Source organism: Syngnathus floridae, chromosome 5, assembly GCF_059516105.1.
Source record: "Syngnathus floridae isolate MCC-2025c chromosome 5, RoL_Sflo_1.0, whole genome shotgun sequence".
Taxonomy (NCBI): domain Eukaryota; kingdom Metazoa; phylum Chordata; class Actinopteri; order Syngnathiformes; family Syngnathidae; genus Syngnathus; species Syngnathus floridae.
In genome coordinates, this window is record NC_142417.1 from 16763132 (window position 1) to 16780491 (window position 17360).

The window sequence follows — 17360 nt, forward strand, 5'->3', positions numbered from 1 at the left end:
ATATTAAAATAATAAAAGGCTTAAAATATTTCAGTTGATTTGTAATGAATCCAGAATGTATGACATTTTTGTTTTTTTAAATGCATTACAGAAAATAAAGAACTTTATCACAATATTCTAATTTTCTGAGACAGTCCTGTATGTGTAACTAGAAAATGCAATTTCTGGAGAAATCCGGGTGAAGGCGAAGAAACTGAATACATTCTTAGGGAATGCTGCAGAATGATGTTGAAATGAGTTGAATTATTTGAGAAATGCAGAAATGAGAAGTGTAAAATGAAATTTGGGAGAATTTGGGGTGAATTTCAAAATTGAAAGTTTGGAATTTTTGGTAGGTGGGAAGTTGTGGAATAGGTAGGAAAATTATAAACACCTAAAAGTTGGGAAGTCGGTTGAAACATGTAGAAATAAGAGGTGAAAATCATAATTGGGGGGAATGTGGCGTGAATTTCAAAATTGAAAATGTGGAATTTTTGTCAAGTGGGAAGTTGTGGAATATGTAGGGAACAGATGAACATTTGAAAGTTGGAAGGAGTTGAGTCGGTCAAAACATGTAGAAATTTGAAGGGAAAACGAAATTTTGGAAAAATTGGCATGAATTTCAGAATTGAAAATGTGGAATTTTTCGTGTGTGAAGTTGTGGAATAATCCACAGATTATGGATTATCTATAAGGAAAAAGATGAACAGTTTAAAGTTGAAATAGGTTGAATCGATTGAAAAATGAGGAAGTTACATTAACTGTTAAATGCCCCATAGAGAATGAATGGGAATTAAAAAAAAAAAAAAAGCGCCAAAATTTTTTATAAATTTGGACCGAAACAAAAACTACGGGTTTAAGAGGTTCACTTTGGAATTCTAAAGTTGAAACGGGTAGAATCGGACAAAAGTGTAAAAGTTAGAGCAAATATTTAATTTAGGTCACTTCTGGTTTTATTTAAGGGACTTCTGGTTGAATTAAGGTCACTTCCGGTTTATTTGGGGTACTTCTGGTTTGTTTGTGGTCACTTCCGGTTTAGTTGAGGTCACTTCCGGTTTATTTGTGTCACTTCCGGTTTAATTTAGGCAACTTCTCCTTTATTTGGGTCATTTCCGGTTTGATTTAGGTCACTTCCGGTTTTATTTGGGTCACTTCCGGTTTGATTTGGGGCACTTCCGGTTCACTTCCTGTTAGAATTGGGGCACTTCCGGTTCACTTCCTGTTAAAATTGGGGCCCTTCCTGTTTGGTTTTGGGGCACTTCCGGTTCACTTCGTGTTCATTTTGGGGCACTTCCGGTTCACTTCGTGTTCATTTTGGGGCACTTCTGGGTCAATCCAAGAATACCGCCACACTGTGGAAATGGGGGTGAAGGAGTGAATTGGGTAAGCATAGTGGAAGTGGGAATGAAGGGGGTGAATATGGTAAGCATAAGTTGAACAAAGTGAATAAAGTTGGAGTGGGTTGAATCGGTTGAAAAATGTAGAAATTAGAAGGGAAAAACCAAATTTTGGAGAATTTGGCGTGAATTTCAAAATTAAAAATTTGGAATTTTCGGTAAGTGGGAAGTTGTGAAACAGGTAGGCAAAAGATGAAGAGTTGAAAGTTGGAACGAGTTGAATTGGTTGGAAAATGTAGAAATTAGAGTTGGAAAATGACATTTTGGAGAATTTGGGGTGAATTTCAAAATTGAAAATTTGGAATTTTTGGTAAGTGGGAAGCTGTGGAATAGTTAGGCAAAAGAAGAACAGTTGAAAGTTGGAACGGGTTGAATTGGTGGAAAAATGTAGAAATTAGAAGGGAAAAACGAAATTTTGGAAAATTTGGGGTGGATTTCAAATTTAAAAATTTGGAATTTTTGGTAAGTGGGAAGTTGTGGAATAGGTAGGCAAAAGATGAATAGTTGAACGTTCGAATGGGTTGAATCGGTTGAAAATTGTAGAAATTAGAGTTGAAAAATGAAATTTTGAGAAATTTTGTGGAAATTTTAAACGTGAAATTTTTGAATTTGGCAATTTTGGGAATGTCGAGAATCTTTCGATGATGATGATGATAGAACTTTATGCGTCCCACAGCGGGGAAATGTACTTGTCACAGCAGCGCATACGAGTGCAAGAATACAAGTGCCAAAATTTCAAAAAAGGATAAATAACAGACAAAGACAAAGACAAGTGCCGCTAGTAGAGACGAAACACAATTATATCAGGTGCCACGCATGTTGTAGAGTCTGACAGCAGAGGGAATGAAGGACCTGCGAAATCGTTACTTCCTTCACCGTGGGTGTAATAGTCTGCTGCTAAAGGAGCTGCTCAGGGACCGCACAATGTCATGGAGGGGGTGAGAGGTGTTGTCCATGATGGACGTGTGCTTATACCCTTTTGCCAGTTTGCCTGCATGCCCCTATGAGCCACAGTGCCTGTTACTTTTTTGCCAATAATTCAGTAAAGCAATCAAAACTGAACCACGTCTTCCATCCTGTGGTCTGACTGACACCCAGGGGCGAAAAAAAGCATAACCATCCGAGCCAACCCACTATACCACAGGTGTTAAACTCAAGGCCCGGGGGCCAGATACGGCCTGCCACATCATTTTATGTGGCCCGCAAAGACAAGTTGTGCATCAAATTTGTGTGTCATTACTAGAATTGCAAATTGTCTTCACTTTTAATAGTATCTTTTTTTTTAAAATATTTGACCTGTTTTTACTCGTCTGATTTGAAAATTAGTTATTTGTCAGTTTGTTTTGTAGCTTTTACTGTATGTAATACTAGGTGCTCATTCATTTATTTGGTTTGACAGTCATAATGGCCCTCTGAAAGAAGCTATGACTACAATGCGGCCCGCGAAAAAAATGAGTTTGACACCCCTGGTGTAGAATTCGCCTTCACACTAATAAAGTGAATGATGTAGAATAACATAAGTGTGAAGGCGAAGGCCTTCACACTAAATGCTGAAGTCACAAGACATCAACCAGAGAGTTAAAGCTTAGTCGCAAACATTGATTCGAAGCATACTGCCATACTGGTTACAAACTGGCTTAAGGATACAGTCAGTGTTTAGGCGTGGCTATCAATCCTATTGGAATTTTTTGGGCAGTGAAAAAGAAGTAATGAACCACAATTCCTGCCATCTATTGTGGGAAGCTTGTGAAAGGTTATCCAAAATTTTTGATCCAAGCCAAACGGTTTAAAGGCACTTGTATCAAATAGTAATGATATTATTTATAAAATTAGAATTATGAAGAAAGCAAGGAAATATTTAAGCCTTCACTAATTATCCCTGCTTTTAGCAAGTAAAACTAATTATGGTAATCCTATTTGCCCTACAACAGAAGTGTTATGTCAAACAGTGATAGGGAAAAAAGTACCTGTGTTAATTAGTGTATGTAAACTTCTGGTTTCAACTGTATCAACTTGAATATGTACAACTGATTTCAAGGTCCGAAATGATGAAGGCAAAGTGATCCGCTTCCATTGCAAGCTCTGTGAATGTAGTTTCAACGATCCAAATGCAAAAGAAATGCATTTAAAGGGACGAAGGCATCGCCTGCAATACAAGGTTTGTTTATTTCCCTTTATTCTCCATCCTTAAACCCTCGAAGTTTATGTCCAATGTATAAATTAAATGCAAAAGCACATTTTATTTCCAACGCCACACTCGTTGAATCATAGAACTATTGAAATGTTTTTCCACCTTTTTTGACTCGTATGATATGGTAACCTCGTCCCTTATTGTACTTGGGCCAGTTTCTTACACCAGAGGTCCCCAACCACCGGGCTGCGGGCCGGTACCGGTCCGTGGGTCACTTGGTACCGGGCCGCCAAGCCGCACAGGAAAAAAAAAAAACATTTTTATCGACGATCAATTAATTCAGGTCAAGACGCTCGTCCCGGTCACGTGACAAGTTTCCCCAGTCGAGCCCGCAAAGCTAGCGAAAATGAGTAAGAATTTACCGTGTTTTTCGGACTAAAAGTCGCTTCGGAATATACCTCGCATTAGCCATAAAATGCACAATAAAGTGGAAAAAAAACATATATAAGTCGCTTCGGAGCATAAGTCGCATTTTGGGGGAAATTTATTTGACAAAATCCAACACCAAGAACAGACATGAACGAGCAACAACAGGCTAAACGATAGGTATGCTAATGTGACATAAACACAAACGAAGAGCTGAGAATGGGCCTGACATAATTATTCAAATAACTATTACATAAATAACATGTTTATAAAACCATCTGTCACGCCAATTCATTAAATCCATCGATCGTTTTTTATGTAAACGATGCCGCGTATGCGCCGCTGACGTCGGATTCATCGTGAGTTGCAGTTCTAAATATTCCACAGACCCATATAACGATATATAAAGTACATATCAAATAACTATCATATAAACAATAATAATATCAAACCATCTGTGTCACTCCAAATCATTAAATCCATCGATCAAATTTCTCGTCCTTTGTCAACAACGCTGCGCGTGCGCCGCTGACGTCAGCCTCGTCATTATTCCACAGATCTAGTATATAACTATCTTGTAGCGTTAAAGTACCAGGAAAGACGTGGGTTTGGTAAACGGCTCTTTATTTAACAAAACAAGAGTTCAACGAGCCAGCAACTACTGAACTGTAACGATAAAAACATATACAAGTTGCTACACGAAATAAAATATATCAAATAACTATAACAAATAGTTCACCGCCACACGGCCCCAAGCACCGGCGTGGACTTCCAGGCGTGTGGCGGCGTGGACTTCCATCTCCGGAGGTGGCACTTCCAGCCACGGAGGTGGACAAGAGCTCCATAGAATAGTACCGGGCGTGCGTAAAAGCCATGTCCAAGCCCCATCCACCGTCCCCAGACAGCCACCCGGCCGAGCACTGGCCCCCGACTTCCATCCACGGAGGTGAAAGAGAGCTTCGTAAAGTAGGACCGGGCGTGCGTAAAAGTCATAATAGTTTTTCAAACCTTCTGTGTCACTCCAAATCATTAAATCCTTCAAACTCTTCGTCCTCCGTGTCACTTACAAACAAAGCCGCTAATGATGCCGGCAGTACGTGGGGCCCTTCGTCATCTTCGTCATCCCGTGTTCGAATCCTTTGTCCTTTATGTAAACAGCCACCGCGCCGCGCCGCTGACGACACTTGCAGTTCAAATTACAGTAATCCATTGCTACATCACGGTTAGTTTATCGCGGTTTCACTTTTTTTTTTTTTTTTTAATTTTGAAAATTTGTGAAAACATTCACATATAAGCCCCCCCAACCCAAACTATGAAAAAAAAAACGACTTATAATAAAAAAAATACGGTATTTTGAACAATATAAAAAAATTGGTGATTCTCTCCCAATTACATCCGTCGGTTCAGGTCAAGACGCTCGTCTCGGTCACGTGATATGTCACCTCAGTCGAGCCCGCGAAGCAAGCAAAAATGAGCACAAAACATAGATGTTTGGAAAGCTTCGTCGGAAAGGGAAAAAAGCCCAATGAAGAGACGGAAGAAGAGGCTATGATTTCTAAGAAAAGGAAAGCTGCATTTAAAAGAACATTTATGGAGTCCCACTTAAAATATGGATTTATCGCCACAGGTGACTCTGACGCGCCAAGCCCACTGCATAATATGTGGCAACATGCTAGCTAACAAGGCAATGAAGCCTTCAAAACTGCTTCGGCACATGGCGACCAAGCATCCTGCATTTAAAGACAAACCTTGACCTCTTCGGGTGTCATTGTCTCCAATTACGCCTCGATGGGACCGGCTCGTTTCTGAGAAACAAGCTCAGTGCTCCCACTAATTCAACGTAATGGTGAGTTTTATTGATAAAATTTAATAAATAATTACTAAAATATTAATAAAAAATAATTACCAATAAATAAATAAATGAATTAAAAAAATGTCGTTCATACTTGTTTTTATGCCACTCGTATCATTTTATTTAATCGTATTTATATATTTATTATAAATGTATTATTTATATAGATGTATTATTTATTTATATAAAGGCCGGTCCGCGAAAATATTTCTGACACGTAACCGGTCTGTGGCGCAAAAAACATCCTCTCTGTACTGACTGAATACTTTTACGCTACATAAACCTTTCCCATTCCCTTAATAACCATTCCCACATTGTTCTGTGCATGTATTGTACCTTTACAGTACTACGTATATAAAAGAAAACTCCCAACTCCTTCGGCACCCGTTGGTGCTTCTGCCCTTGCGCGTGGCCGGCTGCCATCGCCTGCATTTGAACTCCGTCACGTCCGCAGTGACTCACATTGATCAGAAGCTCATTTCCGCTGCCCTGACTCCTGGACTGCAGTGCTTTTTTTCCTCTACATACACGGCAGCTGCGCACCCCTCCGTTGTCCTCAGTGAAACACATTGCTCAGGGGCACGCCCCGCGCTATGAGCACTCATTGCCGCTGTCCCGATTCTTTCTGCATGGTGGTGCATTTTTCCTTTGTGCGCAGCTGTGATTAACAGTGGATCGGAACATGGATGACCGTAGATCTTCATTCGTAACGATTTCAATCAGATTGACAAAAAGGTCTCCGTGTCAACCCGGATACTGATTCTAAAATAATGAAATAATCAATCTTGTTCAACCAACCTCGTTTATAAATTTCATTCATGATTATTAACAATGATAATTTGCGTTTTTTTGTTTTCTGTGCCCAAACATTCAGAAAAAGGTCAACCCAGATTTGCAGGTGGAGGTGAAGCCTAGCATCAGAGCAAGGAAGATTCAAGAAGAAAAGATGAGAAAGCAGATGCAAAAAGAGGAATACTGGAGAAGACGAGAGGAAGAGGAACGTTGGCGAATGGAAATGCGGTATGGTTATTGTGATTTCTTCTTTTGAATGGCAAGAATATGGAGTATACAATAAGGAGTTTGATGTATCTACATCACCTTATTTTCCCATAAGAAAAATCTCAGCACAGCAGTAAATGTCAACATTTTCACACAATTCTCTTTTTATTGGCTCTACATACCATAATGATTTTGAAATTAAATGCTTATTTTGCTTAAATGCTTAAATTAAAAGATGTGTAACTGCAGGCTTTCAGCTTCAATTTGAGGGTGTTATCCAAGTCAGGAACACTGTAGGAATCACAACAGTTGGTATATATGCCTCCCGTAATAATGATTATTAATTTTTGCACGTTCTTTCATTTTTGCAGTATAAAATCTAACCAAATTTGTAAAATTTTCGGAGTTTTATATCTTCAAACCATTCCTAGTTTACAGATCTACGTATGTAAGCAGGCAAAAACAGATGTCTTCCAACATTTTTATATTAAAGAATTATGGCAAGACCTAACAGACATGAATCAGATGGCGCTTCATTCAGCCAACCTCACACCAATGTATATACTGACATTGAGACCTAATAAAAACAGACTCGAGACTAGTTTTGTGTCATGGCTTTTGAAAAGGCTGTAAAAAGACTAAGGGTCTATTCAGACCTTACTGTTTGACCCACTTTAAACAAACCAGGTTTCGATTGTAACGCTGGTCTGAACCTTTTATGCAGATGTGAATAAACACAAACTAATCCTGGTGCGAATTAAAGAAACAAACCGAGAAGCATTTTTTAAGTGGTCTCTGTTCACTTTCAAACGAATTCTAGTGCGGTTCGCTTCAGGTGTGAATACAAACAGTGTAGATCGAACCAAAAGCACAAATATACAGAGCAGGAATGCAGCACGTAGGACTCGCACGATTTCCTCCATTTCCGGGTCTTTGCTCTGTGTGCCACCTTGGTCATTGCTGTCCAATGGGAGCACAGATCGTCACAAGCGTGGGTGTGTTTACAAAATTTACTTCACTTGCAAAATGTACAGTCTGAATAGGAACTGCACCAAACGAAAAACAATTAAGTCTGATTTTGGTCCCGACAAAACAGGCGGACTAAAACACTTTTCTGGTCTGAATACACCCTAAGAAATAAATAATTTGAGATGTCACTTAATTTCAGGCGATATGAAGAAGACATGTATTGGAGACGTATGGAAGAAGAACAGCACCACTGGGATGAGCGCCGTCGTGGACCAGATGGAGGGTATCCACAGGGTCCACCTGGCCCTCCGGGTCTTCTCGGAGTTCGACCTGGTATCCCAGGTTTACAGCCACAGGGTCCTCTGGTAAGGTCAAGTGAATTTCCTCTGTGGATATACAAACCATTCATCTACCCACCCATCACTCGATACGGTTATGTCATGATTCAAAGCCTGAATTGTCTCGGGGTTGGCATTGTAAATGTTCTCAATTGCCTCACTTGGATAAATAAAGAATGAATGCAGATTTTTTTAAATATTATACATGTTTAAATATAGATTTTTTTATATAGAGAGATTTTTTTTAATTGTATAAAAGAATCCCAACATGACACAAGGATATTGAAATTGTTGCTGGGGAAACTGTTGCTGGAAGTGTCCGCCGTAGCAAATTTCCATGTGGAAACTTGACTTTGATGATTACAAAAAATAAAAACAAAATGATCAGCCCCAATAAGGTCGGGAGAACTTTAACAGTGTTTTTGGAATCCAAACACGTATTGAGGAGCTTTACACGTTTGTTATAGGATTTACCATCAAACACAAAAACTCAATTGCAGTTTAATATGTTTTAGGAGATTACTTCATTGCACTTAATACTCTTGTGCCCTGCAGCACCTTCGGCGACCTGACTCTTCAGATGACCGCTATGTCATGACCAAGCATGCTTCCATCTACCCCTCAGAGGAGGAGCTGCAATCTATTCAGAAAATTGTGTCAATCACAGAGCGTGCCCTCAAGCTGGTTTCAGACATAATAACAGATGAGGACAAGATCAAGGAAGATGATGACAACGAAAAGAAAGAAACACCAAAAGATAGGTGTGACATCGACAGGTATTGGTAGCTGTGATAATTTTTTATTGTATTCAAATTTACAGTAACGGTGATTGCATTGTAACATTTAATGACCTCGATAAAAGTGCTTTAGTTTTTCTGCCTTTCAAAGTTACGGGAAGTCAAGACTGATTGATAATACAAGATGCCAAAATTTTTTCATTATGCTCTACAGTTGAATTCATGAAAGGTTCCTAAATTCGCGAAGGGATCCTAAAAGTCTTAAAAGGCTTAATCCAAAGGTTTAAATGAATGAATCTTAAAAGAATGCCTCAATGTTGATTAAATATGTGAATGTATCACATCAATCTTTCGAAAGTCTTAAATGTTATATTAAACTGTAAATGCGCACATCTTTATTTGAGGTTAACTGAATCTACAAAATATTCTAAAAAAAATAATTAAAATAAAATATCTACCTCCCTACCAAGCCCAATATGTTTGCAAGTGATTAAATTCACGAAATTGTGAAAGTGTATCAGCCCTTATCTTAGCAAGAAAACCAGACAGAGTTGACAAATTCTGTAGTGCACAACGGCAAATTTAACATCAGACATAATCTAGCCAATGAATACGAGTATGAATTGTTGTATGTGATCTGTGATTGGCTGGCAACCAGTTCGGGGTTTACCCCACCCACTGTCCAAACTCAGCTGGGATAAGCTCCAGCTCACCCACGACCCGAGTGAGAATAAGCTGTTTGGTACTTGCTACATGTGTATATAATATAGATGCCGGCAAGTACCTAAACCAAAATTATCGAGCCGATCCAGGACTTTCTTAAAAATATCTGGTATGGCTGCCGAAACCTGCTACCGATACTTGGGGCAAAAAAAATATGAAACCTGCCACCGATACTTGCGGTAAAAAAATATGACTACAACTGTCACTATCAAGTCAAGTTTATTTGTAAAGCCCTAAATAACAAGCAATCTCAAAGGGCTTCACATAGACAAACAATTGACAATTATTCTCAAAGCATCCCCTGATCTTAAGGCCCCAAAAGGGCAAGGAAAAACTCCAAAAACCCCTACCAGGGGAAAAATGAGAAACCTTGAGAAGGGACCACAGATGGAAGGATCCCCCTTTCAGGATCACCAGGCTGCAATGAATGCAAAGAGGGCACATAAAATAGATAGTATGAAAATCAATGAAAAAGTGGATGTCCAAGTCAAAGCAAAGAGCTGCCGGAAGAGCCCTCGATTGTCCTGGCAGTGTCTTCGATGAGGGTAATCCGCTGCAGTTCCCTCATCCTGAATTGGTCCACAAGAATCTGGATAGCCGCTGTTAGCTTGGGTGTCACCTAACCACCTCCCCAGCCGGGGAAGGGGGTATGGGGAGAGGGAGTGAAACTCCAGCCGAATCGGCCACTACAGGTTGATTAAAGGCCATAATCATAGAAACGTGTCTTAAATGTTTCTACTGAGGTATCAGTTCTAATATCCATTGGTAGGGCATTCCAAAGCTCTGGAGCCCAAATAGAAAATGCTCTAGACCAGGGGTCTCAAAGTCCAGTCCTCGGGGGCCGCATTCCTACATATTTTTCCAAGTTTCCCTCGTTAAACACCCCTGATTCAATTATCAGGCTGCTGCAGAACGTGAGGATGAACTGATCATTTGAATCAGGTGTGTTTAACAAGGGAAACTTGGAAAACATGTAGGGATGCGGCCCCCAAGGACTGGACTTTGAGACCCCTGCTCTAGACCCTGCAGACATTTTCTAAAAGACTAGCGTTTTGCGAACAAAGGTTACGAGACGGAACATAAGGTACAACTATGTCGACGAGATATGAAGGCGCTAAGCCATGCAATGATTTATAGGTTAATAGAAGAACCTTGAAGTCACATCTTAAATGGACTGGGAGGCACTGTAAGTGGCTAATATTGGGGTAATGTGATCAAATTTTCTTGTCCGTGAGAGCAGCCTTGCAGCAGCATTTTGTACTAACTGTAGACCAGGGGTCTCAAACTCCAGTCCTCGTGGGCCGCATTCCTACATGTGCTCCAAGTTTCCCTTGTTAAACACACCTGATTCAAATGATCAGTTCATCCTCACGTTCTGCAGGAGCCTGATAATTGAATCAGGTGTTTTTAACGAGGGAAACTTGGAAAACATGTAGGAATGCGGCTCCCGAGGACTGGAGTTTGAGACCCCTGCTGTAGACTTTTGATGCTGGACTTAGGAAGACCAGAGAATAATGCATAGCAGTAGTCCAGGCGCGACGTGATAAACGCATGTATAATAGTTTCCGCATCACCGGTTGAGAGGATCGGACGAATCTTAGCAATATTAGGAAGGTGAAAAAACGCAATTCTGGTTATATTCTTAATGTGCTTTTGAAAGGAGAGCGTTTGGTCAAATATTATCCCGAGATTAGTTACAGTATCGCTCTGAGTGAGTATGGTTATCTATAGTTATAGTGGTTTCCTTAAATAAGTGTTGATAACGAGCTGGACCAATTATCAACATCTCAGTTTTATCTGGGTTAAGACAAAGGAAGTAGAGAGACATCCATTGCTTGACCTCCGCAAGGCACGCCTCAAGATTACAATAGTCCCGCGGATCTGTCAATGATAACGGCATACATAATTGGGTGTCATCCGCGTAACATTGAAAACTAATATTATATTTACGTATTATGTCCCCAAGCGGATCATATAAATATTAAATAGAATTGGTCTGAGTACCGATCCCTGTGGGACACCATACATGACATTATAGAGCTCAGAGGACGTATTGCCATGGACCACTTGGTGCGTCCTGTCTGATAGATAGGAATAGAACCAGCCTAGTGCTGACCCTGAAATACCAACACAACTTTTAAGACGCTCTAATAAAATATCGAAGTCTACAGTGTCGAGGGCAGCACTAAGATCCAGGACTCACAATACCGATGAAGTGTTTGAATTTATTTAGTTGTGATCAGACAAAACAGTAGCGTATGGCAGTACTGTTATATTTGAAGTTCCCAGTCCTCGGGATAATACCAGATCTAAGGTATTTCCATTCTTATGCGTTGCTGCCTGTACGGCTTGCGTAAAACCAAACGTATCAGTTAAAGTCTGAAACGCCGAAACAAGTGGCTCTGACGGTAAATTTATGTGGATATTTAAATCGCCCATGTATATTATCCGCATTTGTCACTAGATCAGCCACAAATTCTGAAAATTCATCCAGGAAGCCAGAGTAAGCCCCGGGTGGACGGTAAATAACAGCAAGATAAAATGACGGTAGAGCGGTGGATCGGACAGTGAGAACTTCAAATGTTTTAAATATGTTAATCAAACGAGACCTAAATCTAAGATCGGAATTTGAGATGAGGGCGACACCCTCACCCTTTTTTCGAGGACGCGCCACATGCGAGCTCACAAAATTTGGAGGCGAGGCCTCATTAAGCGGCAGCAGTTCATTAGGTTTTAACGAGGTCTCGCAAAGACCAAAAACGTTTAGATTATGTTCCGTGATGAGGTCATTAATGAGAACTGCTTTCGTATGAAGCGATCTAATATTCATAAAACCGAGTTTAAGTGTAATTGGTCGATCAGGCTTCGTATCTATCGACGAAATGCGAGTAAGATTGTGTTTTCTAGGCCTGACATCACCTCTCAAATGTTTATTAGCGCGGTGGGACGATACGACCGTAGGAATTTGATAGTAATTATTTGGTACACATGTAATATTATCTGAAACAGGCACCGTTTCATCAGCGATACCGGTCAGGGTGGAGTGATTGGATTTGTCTACTACCTCAGTAGAAAGTGTGTTCATGTGTACTGTAGCACTATTCAAACTGTGACGCTCAAGTCTACACAAGGAGCTATGTGCATGCTGGAAGTCTAGCCTAGCGCTAGTTAACTTTAACTTAACAGACTCCAAACCCATCCTAACAGGTGGTCTAGTTACCGGTCCCCTGACCTGGACTAAGTGACCCGTTATGAGTGGCTCAAACAGTAATCTATATTCCTAGAAAGAGTGAAGGCGCCTTCATGGTTAGGATGAAATCTGTCCTTCCTCAGCAGGTCGGGGCGGCCCCAGAAGGAGTTATCTATAAAATACAGTCCCTGCTTTTTACAGAATCCAGCTATCCATCAATTAAGGGAGACTAATCTACTAAACCTCTCATCAGTGCCTCTCCCAGGCAGGGTGCCAGAGACAAATACTCGATGCCGGCTCATCTTTCTGGCGAGATCACAAGTCCTCGCTATGTTTTTCTTTGTGATTTGTGATTGCCTCATCCTAACATCATTGGCGCCGACATGTATCACTATGTCCGAGTAGCTAGTGTTGTTGGAACTACGCTGTTGACTAGGCCTATTGCGAGTCAGCTCCCTAAGATTAGCTTCTATTTCGGGTGCTCTGCCCCCAGGAATACACATTACCGTGGCTGGATTTTTAAGCGTGATATTTCAGGTAATGGAGTCACCTATGACCAAGGTGCGAGGGCCAGTAGACCGCGATGACTTTGGACGGCTATGCGTCTTATCTGGCTCATCCCAATTAGCAAGCCGCTTGGGGCTAATGCTAACTGGGCTTGCGGGCTGACTACAGTCCGCGTCTGTGTCCGCCACATCTACTGTTATCGCACTATTCTGCTGTTGCTGGCGGACACGTCCCTCTAGCAGGGACAACCTCTCTAAGAGAAGGGTGCAGTTGGTGCACGAAGCCGTACAAACCTCTTTATCCGAAAGCCATACTTGCGTGTCCGATGATTGATGGTAGACAAACAGCCACAAAGCCTCCGCTGCGAGCCAGACAGCGACGTGGATGAAAATCGAATATTTTTAGAATTGATAATTCTATGGATTATTCCAATGATTAATTGAATAATCATACAATTTTATTTGCATTAAAGTACATTAAAACTTACATATCACGTTTGATTCTTCCATTTTACGTTTTACACATTCAGTTGTGGTCTATACAAAGTGGACCAGCGATGCGTTTGTCTGAATTCCTCATTTCAATAGCATCACAGGTCACTCTTTTATTTCTGATGTGCGGCTCGGAGCAAGCCGTTTTGGTGCGGTGTCTCTAAATGCAAATGCAATACTTCACACCCCACTCCCTCCAGATGTGCGCCTCCATTTCCGGTCGGACATATTTGTAGTTTTTAGCTGAGGTGGAGTTACGGCTCGGTGGCGCACTGGGTAGCACGTCCGCCTCACAGTTAGGAGGGTGCGGGTTCGATTCCACCTCCGACCCTCCCTGTGTGGAGTTTGCATGTTCTCCCCAGGCCCGCGTGGGTTTTCTCCAGGCACTCCGGTTTCCTCCCACATTCCAAAAACATGCTTGGTAGGCCGATTGGAGACTCCAAAATTGTCCCTAGGTGTGAGTGTGAGTGCGATTGTCTGTCTCTGTGTGCCCTGCGATTGGCTGGCAACCAGTTCAGGGTGTCCCCCGCCTACTGCCCGATGACGGCTGGGATAGGCTCCAGCACGCCCGCGACCTCCGTGGGGACTAAGCGGTTCAGAAAATGGATGGATGGATAAAGTTACTTGCGCCGCAAGGTTTTTGATTGGTTAAAATGTATGTCAACGGCAGAAGACTTGTCCATACAACCATACACAACACGCAACAAAATAACTCCCCTTACAATATTTATGAACACGTCTCGTAAACAAGCACTGCAGTCAAGCTACGAAGTAAGCTAATGCTAGTGTTAGCGAGAAGCTAACGAATGCATTTAACACATTATTGTGTTCCCCAATAATAATACAGTACCTTATATGCAATTCATCTGATACAACCACTCAATATACACCCACCGGAAGTGAAAGCATAGAGCGCACAGCTCTAAAATCAGCAGAAAGACTGACGCTATTGCTATGAAAACGAGTGCAAAGACACGCAATATTATTAAAGAGAAATAGTTTATTACCGTATTTGCCGGTGTATTGGTCGACCTTTTTCGATCCAAAATCGACCGAAAAAAATCGACCTCGACTTATACACCGAGTCATAAAATTTAACTTCGTATTCATCGCTTCAAATGTGATGGTAACCAAGGCCGTTTCTCATGCATCTCATTGTGCGTTGCACTTAGAAAATTTGAACCGGGCGGCGTGCGCGAGTGCGAAGTCGAATGAGGCGCCGCGATCTCCTCTGCGGTGCTTATAAACAGCCGATCCGCTCGGCGGGGGCTATTTTCGGCCACTTGGCGCGTGCGCACGGCCTCCCGGATGTGCCGGGCGGGTGCGCGAGCTCGCCGGCCGCTGGAAGTCGAATGAGGCTCCGCGATCTCCTCCGCGGTGCTTAAAAACAGCCGATCCGCTCGGCGGGGGCTATTTTCGGCCACTTGGCGCGTGCGCACGGCCTCCCGGATGTGCCAGGCGGGTGCGCGAGCTCGCCGGCCGCTGGAAGTCGAATGAGGCTCCGCGATCTCCTCCGCGGTGCTTATAAACAGCCGATCCGCTCGGCGGGGGCTATTTTCGGCCACTTGGCGCGTGCGCACGGCCTCCCGGATGTGCCGGGCGGGTGCGCGAGCTCGACGGCCGCTGGAAGTCGAATGAGGCTCCGCGATCTCCTCCGCGGTGCTTATAAACAGCCGATCCGCTCGGCGGGGGCTATTTTCGGCCACTTGGCGCGTGCGCATGGCCTCCCGGATGTGCCGGGCGGGTGCGCGAGCTCGCCGGCCGCTGGAAGTCGAATGAGGCTCCGCGATCTCCTCCGCGGTGCTTATAAACAGCCGATTCGCTCGGCGGGGGCTATTTTCGGCCACTTGGCGCGTGCGCACGGCCTCCCGGATGTGCCGGGCGGGTGCGCGAGCTCGCCGGCCGCTGGAAGTCGAATGAGGCTCCGCGATCTCCTCCGCGGTGCTTATAAACAGCCGATCCGCTCGGCGGGGGCTATTTTCGGCCACTTGGCGCGTGCGCACGGCCTCCCGGATGTGCTGGGCGGGTGCGCGAGCTCGCCGGCCGCTGCAAGTCGAATGAGGCTCCGCGATCTCCTCCGCGGTGCTTATAAACAGCCGATCCGCTCGGCGGGGGGTATTTTCGGCCACTTGGCGCATGCGCACGGCCTCCCGGATGTGCCGGGCGGCGTGCGCGAGTGCGCTGGCCGCTGGAAGTCGAATGAGGCTCCGCGATCTCCTCCGCGGTGCTTATAAAGTGCCGATCCACTCGGCTTGGAGCTATTTCCGGCCTCCCGTTGGTGCCGGGCGGCGTGCGCGAACTCGCCGGCCGCTGGAAGTCGAATGAGGCTCCGCGATCTCCTCCGCGGTGCTCAGAAACAGCCGATCCGCTCGGCTGGAGTTATTTCCGGCCACTGCGCATGCGCACGGCCTCCCGGAATTTGAACACATTTCGTCAATAAATTTCGCATATTTCTGATTGAATTTTGAAGTTTAATATAATGCAACAATTGAGCTCGACTTATACAAAGGATATATCATGAAATCGTAAATATCCGTCGAATTTTAGGGGGTCGACTTATACACCGAGTCGACCTATACACCGGCAAATACGGTATTTTTTGTCATCTCAAGCTTACCAATGTGTCCATCATTTCCATAGATTGAAAGTTTTTCGGCTAAGCCTTCTCTATACTGACAAAAGATTTCTGAAACACTCGTCCTTGAACAAGCAAGACATAGATGTGGGAACACAGCTTGAAAAATTAAATTTGACCAGGCACTTCTTTGATGTTCAGATGCTGGGGGACGGTGCAATGAGTTGTGTGGATTGATGCATCCAACAATGGAACATTTTGATCTCTCCACTTTGGCATTCTTGAGTTGTTTGAACTACAAAAGTTTCTCCGAGTAATAAAGATGGCGGATTTGCAAAACCGTTTGGTCACACCCATTAATTTGTTTGGTAGTCCCGCCCCAAAGGATGTGACGTAATAGATAAAAATATGTAATAGAAAATGGAGAAAATTGAACGCAGTAAAAAATAGCAGTTGTACGATGTTCATCTTGCTTTCAAATGTCAATTAATTAATAAGTAAAAAATAGCCCCCAAACAGATCATGAAAGTATCTCTGCAACACCTGGAGGGATAGATTATACTTTTCTACAATCTTGGAGACTCTAAGTGCACAATAAAATGAATATAAAAGCAAAAAAAGTGGATTTTTCATTTTATGTTCGCCCCGAATAATATTTATTAACCAATTATTTTGTTCATTTGGTATTATTTGGTGATTAAAATAAACTAAACACGTTAAGCAGCATCACACAACAAATATTTAGGGTCATTGTGTTCCAAAATAAAAAAGCAAATGTTAGCAAATGTCTCAGTTTGATTAAACAAAAAAGCAGATTTATCGCTTTAATGAAGGACTAGAGAAATCAGAAAATTATTGCTTTTCAGAACCTTAAATCAGAACATTTGGACAATCTTTAGTTGAAAAATGTCTGCAAACAATTACTCGATTAAGAACGCCTAAATTTATTAACTTTTTGAGATACGAACCGGAGCCTCGTTGCATCTACTTAGGAACCAATTTTCGACTTAAGAATCAACACATAGTCGGCACGCATTATTTGCTTT

The 17360-nt window shown here is 42.5% G+C and overlaps 1 protein-coding gene across 3 annotated transcripts in view; it reads left to right on the forward strand.

Annotated features, from left to right (window-relative positions):
• Window positions 1-17360, forward strand: part of zfr (zinc finger RNA binding protein) — a 92598-nt gene that overhangs the window by 60651 nt on the left and 14587 nt on the right. For 2 of the 3 annotated variants that reach the window (XR_015858606.1, XM_088376171.1), the window contains exons 10-13: window positions 3415-3534; window positions 6660-6805; window positions 7953-8118; window positions 8647-8867. Coding sequence is in view for 2 of the 3 variants with exons in the window: in XM_088376171.1 (XP_088232297.1) it covers window positions 3415-3534; window positions 6660-6805; window positions 7953-8118; window positions 8647-8867 (653 nt within the window). In the remaining variant the exon portion in view is untranslated. The remainder of the gene's footprint in view (window positions 1-3414; window positions 3535-6659; window positions 6806-7952; window positions 8119-8646; window positions 8868-17360) is intronic. The other variant, XM_088376172.1, reaches the window with a different exon arrangement.